This window comes from Morone saxatilis, unplaced genomic scaffold (genome assembly GCF_004916995.1).
Source record: "Morone saxatilis isolate NCDOM2014 unplaced genomic scaffold, NCSU_SB_2.0 Contig18, whole genome shotgun sequence".
Lineage (NCBI taxonomy): Eukaryota > Metazoa > Chordata > Actinopteri > Moronidae > Morone > Morone saxatilis.
In genome coordinates this window covers 17,162,423-17,176,493 of record NW_023339740.1, presented here as the reverse complement: position 1 = coordinate 17,176,493, position 14,071 = coordinate 17,162,423, and the positions used below count along the sequence as shown (strand labels likewise).

The 14,071-nt window shown below is 41.2% G+C and overlaps 2 protein-coding genes across 2 annotated transcripts in view; both read left to right on the top strand.

Moving 5' to 3' along the window:
* Positions 1 to 7,018, top strand: part of skib (v-ski avian sarcoma viral oncogene homolog b) — a 30,834-nt gene extending 23,816 nt beyond the window's left edge. Inside the window, exons 2-7 of the mRNA XM_035661951.1 lie at positions 2,515 to 2,628; positions 2,877 to 2,980; positions 3,084 to 3,328; positions 4,158 to 4,432; positions 4,541 to 4,771; positions 4,890 to 7,018. Coding sequence (XP_035517844.1) covers positions 2,515 to 2,628; positions 2,877 to 2,980; positions 3,084 to 3,328; positions 4,158 to 4,432; positions 4,541 to 4,771; positions 4,890 to 5,111 — 1,191 coding nt within the window. The 3' untranslated portion in view covers positions 5,112 to 7,018. The remainder of the gene's footprint in view (positions 1 to 2,514; positions 2,629 to 2,876; positions 2,981 to 3,083; positions 3,329 to 4,157; positions 4,433 to 4,540; positions 4,772 to 4,889) is intronic.
* A 1,870-nt stretch (positions 7,019 to 8,888) lies between these two features.
* plch2b (phospholipase C, eta 2b) overlaps positions 8,889 to 14,071 on the top strand; it is an 8,859-nt gene continuing 3,676 nt past the window's right edge. The window contains exons 1-11 of the mRNA XM_035661743.1: positions 8,889 to 8,931; positions 9,004 to 9,201; positions 10,154 to 10,300; positions 10,893 to 11,136; positions 11,304 to 11,433; positions 12,281 to 12,451; positions 12,904 to 12,997; positions 13,109 to 13,312; positions 13,425 to 13,545; positions 13,657 to 13,828; positions 13,970 to 14,071. Of these exons, the coding sequence (XP_035517636.1) occupies positions 8,889 to 8,931; positions 9,004 to 9,201; positions 10,154 to 10,300; positions 10,893 to 11,136; positions 11,304 to 11,433; positions 12,281 to 12,451; positions 12,904 to 12,997; positions 13,109 to 13,312; positions 13,425 to 13,545; positions 13,657 to 13,828; positions 13,970 to 14,071 (1,626 nt within the window). The remainder of the gene's footprint in view (positions 8,932 to 9,003; positions 9,202 to 10,153; positions 10,301 to 10,892; positions 11,137 to 11,303; positions 11,434 to 12,280; positions 12,452 to 12,903; positions 12,998 to 13,108; positions 13,313 to 13,424; positions 13,546 to 13,656; positions 13,829 to 13,969) is intronic.

Below are 14,071 nucleotides of genomic sequence, written 5' to 3'. Positions count from 1 at the left end.
TTCAAGTATACATTCCTTCAGCTCAGTGCTTCCTCTGTGGTCCCGCTCCCCTGGCCCACCCCCCTCCCACTCAAGACTCAGTTCCCACAGGGGACTCGGCCAAAGCAAACTCCTCAGAGGAAGTCTCCCTCTCTTACCAGTGAGAGGGAGAGAGAGAGAGAGGGATGTCCTATCATCTGGCTCATTGGGACCTGCTAGGCAGTAGGATGTGCGAGGAGGGTGTTATGACTCCGTGGCCATGCTATGTCTATGATGTGGTGGTGAGTTAAGCCCGTGCGGCTGCTCTCCTGTGAGGTCAGTGTCAGATTTAGCCAGCAGGTCCCTTGTGGTGTCTGGGAGTGTCTGTTTTCTGACTCTATTATGTCTAGCACTCATAGCCTTCCTGGAGCTACAAACCTCAGGGTAGAAATAGTACCAGACAGGCAGACATCCTTTGTCGGGAAAACAACAGTCACGTCAGTAATTACAGAGTCTGATTACAGCAGGGCAGCAGTTCTTAGAAAACCACCGGCCTTGAGTGAGGCAGGTGAGGGGTCGAGTCACCATTTCTGAGCAGCACGCAGTCAGCGAGAGGTCTGGGTTAAAAGAATTAACCTACAGTAGCAAAACCAAACAGCATGCTCTGTGTGTGTGTGTGTGTGTGTGTGTGAATGGGTGTGTGGGTTATGCGGTTACAGGTTAGACTATGAGTCAGGGATAAATGAAGGGAGTGTCCAGACAAACATGTCATGTATATCTCATGAAGCAACAACCGTATGTAGAGGCAGAATAGAAATGAGAAGTTATAATACACTTTGATTTTAGCTGTGGATTAATTGGTACATTACTTCATGTTCCCCCTAAAGGAGGAAAATATATATATACTAATAGGGGCAACATTTAACTGGTAATGTGGAATGAAGAGCAGTCATCGGTCAGCAGATCTGAGGTCTGATGGGTCTCAAAGTGGCCATTTTACAGTATAGTTAAGTCTATAAAATGCCTGTAAAGTGAGAAAAATGCCCATGGTGATGTCTTAAAATTGCTTGGTTTGTCTATTCAACAGTCTAAGACCCAAAGATATTCAATTTACAATGTTCTACAAGAGAGAAAAGCAACAAATCCTCACATTTGCAAAGCTTCAACCCGAGAAAAAATGTTATTTCGGCTTGATAAATTATCTAAAAGATTAATTAAAATGATTATTAAACCTCTGGTATTTGGAGTTTAGGTACACAGTACCAGACTTGACTAACATCTCCACCCTTGAGCACACTGTACCAGACACACACCCACTCCTCCACACACACACACACACACACACACATACCCTCCCACACACACATATGCATGTCTACACCCACACCCACCCACCTCACCACGCGTCCCGACACCCACTCATAGCTGCATGTGCACACACTTATGCAGCGTCTGGCTTCGTGTAGAAAAGCTGAGAGACGTGATTCATTACCAGCCGGGCTTCTCGCTTAATGCTAAATGAGGTTTGTCATTAATTTCCATCTTGAGGTGATTACAGCGAGCAGCGATTAAGGTTTCACAACTACACGCAACCCCGCTGGAGTGTTTTCCATTGAGGATTTTCAAGGTAGACAGAGTAATCGTTTGTCTTGAATCACACACGCAGACAAGGAGATGGGAGTGTTTGCCATTCCTTCAGGCAGAATGTCATAGTAGTGAGTAAGAGAGTAGCAGGCAGGTCTGTGCTGGCCTCTGTATCTTCCCAGGTAAACATATCCTCTGTCTGGCAAGTGCAGACCTGAGAGCTGAGGAGGTTCGCTATCTCAACACATGGTCCTTGCAGCTTGCCACACACACAGACATACAATATATACAATTAGGGGCTCTGGAGATTCAGTATTTTATGGCACTTAACAAGGCAGATGCTTCCCTCCTTGGGTTTTCTAAGCGCAGTCAAACATTTTATGACTCGGTAGCCCTGTGTTAACATGCAACTCTCCCCGAACACTTCAACTCAATCGTCTGTCAGATCTGAGTGCAATTACTTTAATTTGTCTCCCTCTCTGTCTCCCTCTGTCTCTATATTGCAATATTTCTGTGGTTCGGGGAGTCGATCTGCTCCACCTGATGGCGCCTCTTCTGCCTGGCAGGGAGCAATGTAGCCCTACTGGCTGCCAGCCAGACCAGCTTGAGTGTCTGCTCAGCTCAAGCCCTGCGCGCACACACTCACACACATACACACACGCAGACATGCCAAGCTCAGAGACTGAACGCTTACACAGACGCATCTTCTATCCTCCTTGTCTGTCTGTGACTTTGTTTCTGTTTGTCTAATATTTTTCTCCTTTCTGTGACTCTATGCTGTATAAAAGGTCACATCATGTTCTGACAAATCTGTGTGAAGCTTATGAATAATGCCATTTTACAGTCATACAGTAGCATTTTTAGAAGTTGTGGGCTCTTGAAATATCCACTGTACTCCATGATGTAATATCTGCTCTTCTATCTCTGCAAAGATCATGATGATTAACCATGTATTCTCTCTTCTCTCCTCAGTCTCCCAGCCCGGTCCCATCTAAGAGGTCCAAATTTGACAAATTACAATCACCACCAGCTGACAAAGACAGGAAACCTGAATGGTTACAATCACTGTCAAAGTCTGCACACAAGGTTTGTATGCTGCTTGTTCATGTTGTGAGTGTGAAACTGGATTTGCTGTTAAGCTGAAAGGTCAAAGGGGTGACATAAAAGCTGTTGTCCTTTTGAATCATCACATTATCATTTATTTACGACCCCTCGTCATTCTGCCTTGTTAAATGAAGAGGGGCCTTTCAGTGTGTTCGTCATGGCTGATTTAATGTTCTAGTGGCAGTTTACTGTGAGTTTATCCAAGCTTGTTGTTTTGTTTGTTGTTACAGGATCTGAAACAGGTCCAACTGAAACAGAGGCCCTCCGCTTTCCGCCCCTGGTCTCCTAAAGCAGCAGAAAAAGAGAAACCGGCTACTCAGAATGAGGTGGAGAGGTGAGTCATCTGAGGAAAGGGGTGATAGTTTCAGTTTTAAAGACATACTATGTGTTAAATTAGCCAATGAAATGCTTTAAATGTACCTGTATTGCCTCCACAGGTCCTACTCAAAGAGTCACGAGACTTTGGTGGCTCCCAATCTGACACTAGCTCCCCTGGCCCTTCCGGTCCATCCTAGGGACAGCAACGCTCCTGGCAGGGGGCCAGGAGCCATTTCCAGGCCGCTGCAGGAGCTGCATAATGGAGATACACAACCTGCAGCAAAACCAGCCCCTGCTAGTATCGCCAACCGACCCGACGACATGGACACAGATGGAGAAATTGATGTGGATGACTGTGATGATTGTGAGTAGCCCACCAACCATCGCCCTTGAGTTTGAAATAATCCAGAGAAACAAATTGAGCACAACAAGAGTCAGTAGATATAAGAGAAACAGATTTTACAGTAACAACTTGTATTACACAGTAAGACCCACTGGAAGTAATCCATAGCAGATCTGGTTTAGGGTGATTCCTGTGCAACTCCGCCACCTGGTGTTTAAAGGAATGAATACAATAGAGATAAAAGTTGTCTGCAGATTCTGCTGTTCTGCTGTTCAAGAGATCCAGTTCTTCTATTTATTGTAGCTTTTATTATTTGTTTGTATTGTTTTGCAACAGGAGCTTAGGGAAAGTTTCATGCTTAGTTTTTTTTTGTTGATACATGCTGCAATGAAAAATTATCTGTATGGATGCTTCATCACAGTGATTCCCAACTTAGGTGTAAATATTGTATAGTAGCTAAACCAGTTTTTTTTTAAATTACAACAAAAAAATAATAATGAAATAATAATAAAATATCTACATATTTAGTCAGCTGCAACACCTGAACATCACATGTTGCAAGAAAGATTAAAAAAGATGCATTGTTAAAAAACAGCAGATAGATAAAAGTAACAGATGAACAGTCAAAATAGATAAAAAAAATAATGAATAAACTCGTCATACATCTGATTGAAAGTCATGGATAAACCATTGCAATAGTTAGCTAAAACTAAAGGGTCAACTGCTTAAATAGCCACAGCTATAGTTAAATATCCAATCCAATTTAAAATCAGTCGTGATTATTGAGAATTAACACAAGAGCATTCTTGCAATTGCTGTCCTAATAATGTTAAATCTTTCTCTCCCTCAGGTCCACTGCCAGCTTCCTCCCTGGCTTCACCTCCGTCAGCCTGCACCAGCGTGTCTCAGACTCTGACTCCTCAGAGTGTTGCTCGACCTCAGGAAGGACCCACCTGGCTGTCAGGCACTGTTAGCCCAGAGCTGGACACACTGAGACAGATGCTGTATGGAGGCATGGACACCAAAGAGGCCAGAGAAAAAGTCCTGCAGGAGATTGTCAGGATGAGAGTGAAGCAGGAGGAAAAGCTGGCAGCTGCTGTGCAAGCTAAACGCAGCCTTCAGCAGGTACATAGTCATGTCCTGTGCTTGTGAAATATATTGTGATAATAGTGAAATGACAGTTATCTCTGAATGCATATTAGTGTTTTAAAGATGGCAATTATATTTATACAGGAACTGGAGTTTGTGAGGGTGGCAAAGAAAGGCCGTCTTCGTGAGGCCATCGAAGCCAAACGCAACCTGCGAAAGGAGATTGAACGCCTTCGTGTGGATTGGGAGAGGAAGATGAGGGACACGGAGGAGTCTTGTGGGCGGCTGAAGAGAGAGTTGGAGAGGGAGAGACAGCTGCGAGTCTGTGACAAAGGCTGTGAGGCCGAACGTCTCCGGGTCAAGTACTCCACTCAGGTAAGATGTCTGCAAGACGCCCATAATCACCAAAACCACCTATACGTTGTTTGTTTATGTGTTATTTCTGATCCTGTCCCTAATTTGTGTGTCTGTGTTGGGTTGTGTTGTTGTGCAGATTGAAGAGCTGCATGTGCAGCTACAGCAGGCAGAAGCTGATCGTGAGCAGCTGAGACAGGAGCTTCAGCAGGAGAGAGAAGCTCGGCAGAGTCTGGAGAGCGTTGTCAAAGATCTGCAAACCCAGCTGGCTCTGCAGGCCGACAGCAGCCATCCCGGAGACTCCAAGGACGCAAACACAGATGCACACAGACAGACCACACAGCACACCAATGGATCCTAAAGTTGCACATTCAAAAACTGGAGAAAAAGACTCGATAAAAAGGAGCATGGTTAAGGACTTTGTTGCACCTCCTGTTAGGGAAAAGAAACTCAGCAAAATGCTAAGTCAGTTTTGTAGAGGAAAAATCTGTCATATATAATATGATATGATATAAATCAATATTATTATGACAATATATGAATTTTTATGAAATGAACTGGAAAGTAGCATGATGTCTGAGCATGTTGTAGAGCGTGAAATTAAGAAAGACTGAACACATCTCTCCAGTGACGTCAGAGCCCTCGGTTAGACACCTGACGCTGTCCAAGGATTTTATTTTGGTATAAGCTATTCTAAGATGTGCAAATATAGCCACATAACACTACTTGAATATGAAGGGAAGATACATGTTGCGCCTGGTGAAACATGAGCAGATGATGAAACTCTTGGTGCCACAAAATATTGGTACACTCATCGGTGTCATTGCAGACCACTGGAAACAAGAGACACCAGTTTACCACTATTTACTTTTAATATCAGCTTGCTTTTTATAACTGTGTAGAGGATGTACTTTTTAAGAAATTATTGCTTCAGGCAAGAAAAAAACATCCATATACAAACATGTACGCATGTATACCAGCTTGTCTACCTTTTGTATTTTATAAACCTGAAGTATTGGAGGTTACAGGTGGGCTGCCTTCAGGTCCACCACTGTTTTATGCTTAGATATTTTATGGAAGTGTTACTTTTTAATATTATGATGCAACTTTATTTGTTGTTTGAACATTGTTTTTCCAGGAATGTTTCTGCAACCAAACCATGTGATAAATATTCTTGCCCACGTTAGTGCAGATAAGTCTACAAATGCCCTCCTAAAAGAAAAAAAAAAAACTTCGATAGCTGTCTGTTTTTGTTGAAACGCGGTACTTCTGATTTTCTATTGAGTATTGTAAAATAATTTATATTCTATGATAATTTGCTGCCTATCAAAAGAAAGCATTCATTTTTAGTCACTGGTTTTAGGGCTCTTAAATCAACAAATGCTGTTTATATGAACAACATTTCTACATATATACAAAATATGGATATATATTTTTTTACTTTAAGAAAAGGAATTGCACTTTTTAAAAGAAAAACACCTTGCATTGTGCATTGTACTCCCTGTTACATTTTTCCAAAAAAAACAAGTTAACATGAACTTTGAATTTAGACACACTTTCCCTCAGTATCCTCTGATGTAAATACAATGATATTGTAAATAAGATATTTGTTGGTATGTTTGCTTGCTCCAGACTTAAATTGATTATGAATATTATTTTTTGCTCTTACTTGAAACCAAAAAGAGACTATATTTGGATTTGCAAAACTGCAATTTCATAGTTGTATCCCTGAGTATCATTGCAATCACAGGGCATTTAGCAGAATGGATGGACCATTGACTTGTTGGTTTAAACGAGGAGAATGAAACCATCAATGGTCATGAACTTGACCTTTCAGTAGTTTTTCTAGGTTTGACACACCAACAGAATATTATAATTTGTCCTTTGATTTTGTTTATTTGAGAAGATCTTTATTATTTGATTAAATATAGAGTATATATTACACCACAGACCAAAAACTAAAAATTGGATTTGAAATCTCTGCATCCAGCTCCCTCGCCAGATAGAATAGAAGCAACACCTTCCTGTGGTTTCAACCTTAGGTGCTCTCGTATATTTTAGACAATAAACACTTTTATGTCTTATCATTATGATACCCTTGCTCAGTATTTTGTTGGGTACAGTGTAATAGCAATATCCATTTTGTTAGCTGATGCTGTTGTAGTTTTGGTTTGGAAGTGGGGATTCACTTGCCTCCTGTTTCAATGTTTTCTTTTCCTTCGGAAAACTTGTATAATACCCATTAAAATCTAAATCAATCCTACGGTTCTAAGACGTGTTTTTTTTTCTTTCTTATTTTTTACCACAATGGAAACTGTTGTATGGATAGCCATGAAACATTCATGGTTCCAACACAATAAATCCTAATAAGTTTGGGGATCCGCTGACTTTCCATCAGGTAAACATTAAGTCCATTAATTCGGTTTATGACCAAATACTTGCTAAACTAATCACATTCAGCCCCAGCTAGTGCAGTGTTTAGTGCTTTTTAACAAACATTAGCATGCTAACACACTGAACTAAGAGGATGACCTAAAAAGTGTTGTATTTGCTAAACATGAGCATGTTAGCATCCTGAGTGTTACCATGCTGATGTTAGCATTTAGCTCAAAGCACCACTGTGCTGCTAAAATGGCTGCATCCTGTTATCCTAACAGATAGACAGAACACCCTCAAATTGTGTGGCTACTATTGTGGAAAATACAAGTTAATATGTTGTATGAAAAACAGTGTATTCATCTAGCATATTCATCATTTTAGAAAAAAACACATAGGCCTATACTGAATGATTTCATAGGGGATATAATACAAAGACAACAGCTGGAAGTGAATTTATTTATATGATCACAGCAGATATTATGTCATAGTAGGAAAAGCACAGGTGTCACTAATAGCATCAAAATATTGTATTGTAAGTGTCCCAGTAAGCCATTGTATCACAGTGTGACAGTGAGCCAGCGTGATCCTGCAGCCGAAGCAGCTAAATGGATGGTTTCAACCAAAATGAATTATATATTTATTTACACTGTAATGAAACATAATGTTTGCTGTGAAAAAGGCCTGTCTTACAAACAATTCAAAGTTGTAATGTTAGCCACATTTCAACTGAGCAGTCAGCCAGGCACACCTGGTATTTATTAGTTGTTGTTTAGTAACACTGCTACCTTTTCCAGATGAGTGTTTTATAGGCTCCACACAGGTGTTTTTACTTATACTGGCTGATTAGATCTCTGCTCATGCAGGTTGAAATTAAATGGAGCTGCTGGGAATTATGTCCTATAACCAGACTGATTCAAAGTGTTGTCCTGCACACTGCAACAAGACATTCAGAAGAATGAGGAAGTCTTCTCTGTGCAGGCACAAATAAAAAAATAAAAAAATCACCATTTTACAGTAAAATCCAAAGCTTGAAGTCTGCATCTGTCTTTCGAGTAACTCTTCCCATATGTATTATAAATATTAGTGGCTCTAATATTGTAACATGATAAACATATGTATACATTTATTGAATGTCGCACAGTTGCCTCTAGGGGGAAATCATTGCTCACAGTTAAAGGGTGGACACTTCTAGCTTTTTAATGCATCACTTTAACTATAACCTTAATATATGATCATGTCTATCCTTAAAGCAGTCTATTTTAATTTACTGCAATTTCTATATTCTTTGATGATTAGGGCTGCCATAAGAGTAGTTAAATGAATAGTTGCACCCTTCCTTCCTATCCCACTCTCTTTCTTTAGAGGCTTACTGGTTGCGTGGAAATCCCTCCATGAAAGCAAGGCTGAAGCCTCGCTTCAGGATTACAGCTTGAGGAAGATTTAGTGACTGACACATGTTGCAAACTCTTTCTCTGAGTCCTCTCTCAGTGCAAAAATATATATACAGTAGAACCCGTGGCTACTACAGTGGATCACTGGACACAGTATGACCAGGAATGAGCCTTCAGGATGGGAATATTGTTCCCTTGTCCCATGTGGGAAGACTTTAACTGGAAGAAGAGGATATGCTGACACTTCTGCATGAGAGAAGCTGTGCTATAAACAAACTTTGCTGAAGAGACCAGCAGAGTGAGGGGGAGGTAGGGTTCATGTGGTGTGAATGGGACAGGAGAGCTGGACTCAAATGCACAGTTCAGGGATGAACAGCACCCCAGCGATGGCACCTCTGTCTCCGGGGCTGAGTGGCAGCCCACCACTGTCCTCGATGTCACCCAAGAAGGCCACCTTTCAATCATTGGGATCTTTGTCAGCAGGAAGGTTCTCGCCCTCGCTTGCTAAGGGCTCCTTTCATCAGGCAAAACAGGCTTCGAGTCCATTGAATTCTCCCAGCCCGTCCATTATGAGCTCCCCAAAACTCTGGCAGAAAGCATCCATCTCCAGACTGGCAGAGGAGTTTTTCTGGATTGGTGGCAGCGTGGTTGCCCAGCCAAAATGGAGACTGGGTCAGATAGGTAAGATTCACTAATGGCTTGTTAAATGATATTGCTTTCAGACACTCAAATTACTGCAGTATATCAACAGGTTGTTGAGCAGAAGGGCCTACAGGCTGCTGCAAACTAAATTATTTTAAAATCATTTATCCTCACTGGACACATATGACATTAATGATATTTTAAACCCAGGATATGTGAATTTAAAAGCCTAACCATTATGTTTTCTTGCCTCTAAAATGTGAGTTTCCAACAGACCAGAGTAGAGTTGCAGGGAAGCCTGTGAGTAGATAATGGGCATATGGACAGTAGACAATCCTTTAGGATTAGCCTGAATGATGTGCCAGGTTGCGTCACATGTATCTGAGCTTCAGATTACAAACAAAGGTTACCTGCTCACAGCACACAAAACAATCACATTACTTCACCGTGACTTGAATGTTACAAGTAAATAGTTGGATGTGACACTCAATTTTAAGTCAATCAATATGCACATGCTATTTATTTTTAAAGAAATGTCAGCCAAGAAAAGTCAGCAGAAACAAGTCACATCACTGATCATTTGTTTGTTAGACAGAGATCATTTTGTGATTGTGTATCTTTTTCTTCTTTTCCCTCTTATCATTAACACATCATTTACAGCTACTTAAATCCCTGTGTGACGCAGCCTATAATCTCATAAACAAGTGCTTGGTGGTAAACCACTACTTGTCTCAGCTGCTTCAGCGAATCCATTGGTGGTGTTGTTATAATGGCTTCCAGTACACAACACATGTACTGCATACAAATTATCTTAGCAGAATTTAGCAATAATAATCATAACCAAACATGCTACATTCGACTGAACACGTGATATGCAGAAGCTCTCTCTCTGATGTTGGCAGTAAATAAATGTGATGATCCCTGTGACATATAGAGAAGGACAGTCACTTGGCTCGTGATAAATTAGGTGTCTCCTTGTGCTCTTCTGCAGTGGAGAGGTGTATGTGCACCATGCAGGCTGGCACTCAGATGACTAAACTGAAGGGGAAGAAGAAAGGATTGGTCCGATTCTTTTACCTGGACGAGCACAAGTCCTGCATCCGATGGCGGCCATCCAGGAAACATGACAAGGCCAAAAGTGAGCCATCACCGCTCTGAATTTTATTTATCAGCACTGATCACAATAGAGTAACTACTGTATAACCAGTAACTACTGTATAACCAATAACCATAATTAATAATGAACAGAACTTTTTCTTCTCTCTGTGGGACAACTGTTTAAGTGAGGCTTGCACTCAAACCTATTGGTGTATCTTGTTATCAGTCATGTCAATAGCTCATTGATCAAGATGATCTATCACACTGTGTCTAAGTTTGGTTCCATTATGCTTAACAGGGGAACAGGCTGTTGACTAAATAGTTGTGTTATCTAGTGGTTATGATGTTTTTGTAAATTACACATTATAAATGTTCACCTTTGACCCCTGTAGAGTCCGAAAGGTTGGTGACGTGGATTGACAATTGAGCAAAAGTTACTTTGATTTGATCAAATGTTTGTTGTTTTTCTCATTTACACCAAGAATGTTACATACTTTAGTGAAAATATGCCGTACATCCATATTCAGGGGCAGATAAATGGAATGTATCACTGGTCCAGTCACAAACACTTAATCTAAAATTATGGATAGCTCTGAATGACCCCCAGTAAATTTCTTGATCATCTGTTTCAGTAACTATTGATTCCATCCATGAAGTCTGTGAGGGGAAAAAGTCAGAGATATTCAGGCGGTACGCAGACAACCGCTTCGACCCAAACTGCTGCTTCAGTATTTACTACGGAGAGCGTGTGAAGTCCCTGGACCTGGTCTCCACCAATGCCGAGGAGGCCCGCACCTGGGTCACCGGACTGAAATACCTCATGGCTGGTATCAGTGATGAAGACAGTTTGGCCCGGAGGCAGCGCACCCGTGATCAATATCCTTTATGCAGCCTCTCATACACATGTTTAATACAACACATTTAAAACTTAATGGACTAGCTACACATTAATTTGTACAAGAAGTTAAGAATAATCTGACATCAACACACATGAAGTTACTGGATCATGATCCTTGTAGTTTCTTCCTTAACTGCAGCCTCACATGGTTACAGCAGACTTTCTCTGAGGCCGACAAAAACGGAGATGGCACCTTGAGCATGGGAGAGGTTCACCAGCTGCTCCACAAACTCAACGTGAATTTACCCAAACAGAAAGTCAGGCAGATGTTTCAAGTAAGACTTAAATCCACAAAAGGTTAATTATGCAAGCTACTGCTGTACTCATTCATTATTCAGTAATCTATCAGTAATACATCCAAACTGGAAATGTTGTCACCAAAGTTATTGACAATTAATGCTCAGGGAGACATAATATCCATCTAAAAGTTGTTGAGACATCTTCTGAGTCATCTTCATGGTGGTGTCAGAGGTAAACTCAGAAGATCACCAAAGTCAGTAGGATTCATCCTCTGGGCACCTTGAATGTCTGTACAAAATCATGGCAGTTCTTGTTGAGATATTTCAGTCTGGACCAAAGTGGAGGACTGCCAGCATGGCTAAAATTAAATAAATAGGTTTGTAGCTATCTGGCACAAAATGCCTCTAAACCAGAAAAACACTGAAAGCATCAATTATGTCTTAATGCTTCAAACTGGCAACTTAAAATTAGTCTGAAAAGGATAAAAGAAAAGTGGTCAAAGGCGCAATATCCTTGACGTGGATCATCACATCATTTCAGTCAGTGAAGCAGTAAGACAAAAGCTTGGAGCCAGCAGACAAATATGTATATACGGTATTTTGGCAGGGCAGTGCAGGAGAGTGGCACAGGAAGACCATATGGCCACCGCTGAACAGATGGCTTTAGTTGCACTGCAATATTGCTTTAGTTCAGTAACTCACTGTCCTCCCTTCCTGATAACAATAGTCTCTGTGGACGAGCTCCATCATGTTTGATGGGGATAGAGATATGTCCTTCAGATGGGTCTATGGTGGTATATACTTCCTTTGGCGGGTTAGTTATCTCAAATCGCACACACTGAGTTATTTCTTTCTCATAAAATACTTTTGTCGTTATCTGTAGGATGCAGACACAGACGAGAACCAGGGCTCTCTGGGCTTTGAAGAATTCTGTTCGTTCTACAAGATGATTTCGACACGCAGAGACCTCTACCTGATAATGATCTCCTACAGCAATCAGAAAGAAGTCATGGATCTTCATGACCTTGCACGCTTTCTGGAAAATGAACAGAAGGTACAAAAAAAATGTAAAAAGATTAATTTATCATGTTGGTGTGTGTAAGTTATTATACTTAAGATTTTCATTAAATCAAACTCCATTTGGACACAATTCATGGTCAGCATTTTTCAACAATAGCTATTCAGTCTGTAATTAACTCACTTTATAGTAGTTTTAATTGGCAGTGAATTCCTCCATTCCTGCACAGCATTCAAACTGTATTCACATGTGCACAAGGGATTCACAGGAAACAATGCATGCATATAATCCAGCATTACTGTTTGTAGGTTTATCTAATTCATATCAGCCTCTCTGTTTAACAGGATTTTAAAAGAAAAAAATAAGATAAAATAAGTTTGAATAAGACAAATAGTGGAATAAAAGTGACACGCTACAGTGAAACGTATGTGTGAAATATTAGGACAGTTACACCAAAAATGACATTCCTGATATTGTTTTATTTGCAGATGCGAGGTCTGGTCAAAGAGCATCTAGTTGACATAGTGGCCAAATTTGAGCCATGTCCCAAGAACCTGCAGCATATGGTACTGGGTATTGATGGTAAGGGTAACGTACTTAAAAATGCAATCAATAACATTACATATATCACTCAGACCAGACATGACATCAACATACAAATAACACACCTGTTCTGACACTTTCTCCCTTCAGGTTTCACCAACTTCATGAGGAGCCCTGCAGGTGATATCTTCAATCCCGAGCACAATCAGGTGAACCAGGACATGACGCAACCTTTGAGTAACTACTTTATTGCCACCTCGCATAACACCTACCTGACAGGAGACCAGCTGCTCTCTCAGTCTAGAGTGGAAATGTACGCCTATGTTCTCCAGGCAGGTTGTCGCTGTGTGGAGGGTAAGAGCCTGCAAAACCAGAACTCAGGCCACCTTCACTGTGATTTCATGATATTACAGACAATGTGACTCACTCACTTTTCCTCTTTTGTTCTTCCTTCGTCATCTCTCAGTGGACTGCTGGGATGGGCCTGATGGGGAGCCCATTATTCACCATGGCTACACCTTGACTTCTAAAATTCTCTTCAAAGAAGTTGTTGAAACGATTAACAAATATGCCTTCACAAAATCACAGTAAGTGCTTCTGGGTCCTGATACTGATGTGTTTTGTCAGGCTTTCACAACAAGCATCACACTTGTGCGTCATGCTGGCCCAGTGGCTCATGTATTAGCACTTCTCCACAGGTACCCAGTGATCTTGTCCATAGAGAACCACTGCACAGTGCCTCAGCAGAAGAAGATGGCTGAATATCTGAGAGAGGTGCTACAAGACAAACTAGATCTGTCTACTGTCAACGTACATGAATGCAAGAAGCTGCCCTCCCCTGAGATCCTGAAAGGGAAGGTTTTAGTTAAGGTAAAGTTGTTTTTATCAACATGTGCTGCCAGTTCTGAGCTGAAAGGTTACTCCAACAAAGTGCTAGTAAAGATATGCAGCACACAAAACACACCAGGATCACACATGGACCGATAATACTCATTAATTCTCGTTTTCCAGGGAAAAAAGCTGCCAGCAAACCTAGATCCTGATGCAGAGGAGGGTGACGTGTCTGATGAAGACACTGGTGATGAAGAAGAGGAGGAAGACGATGAGGAGGAG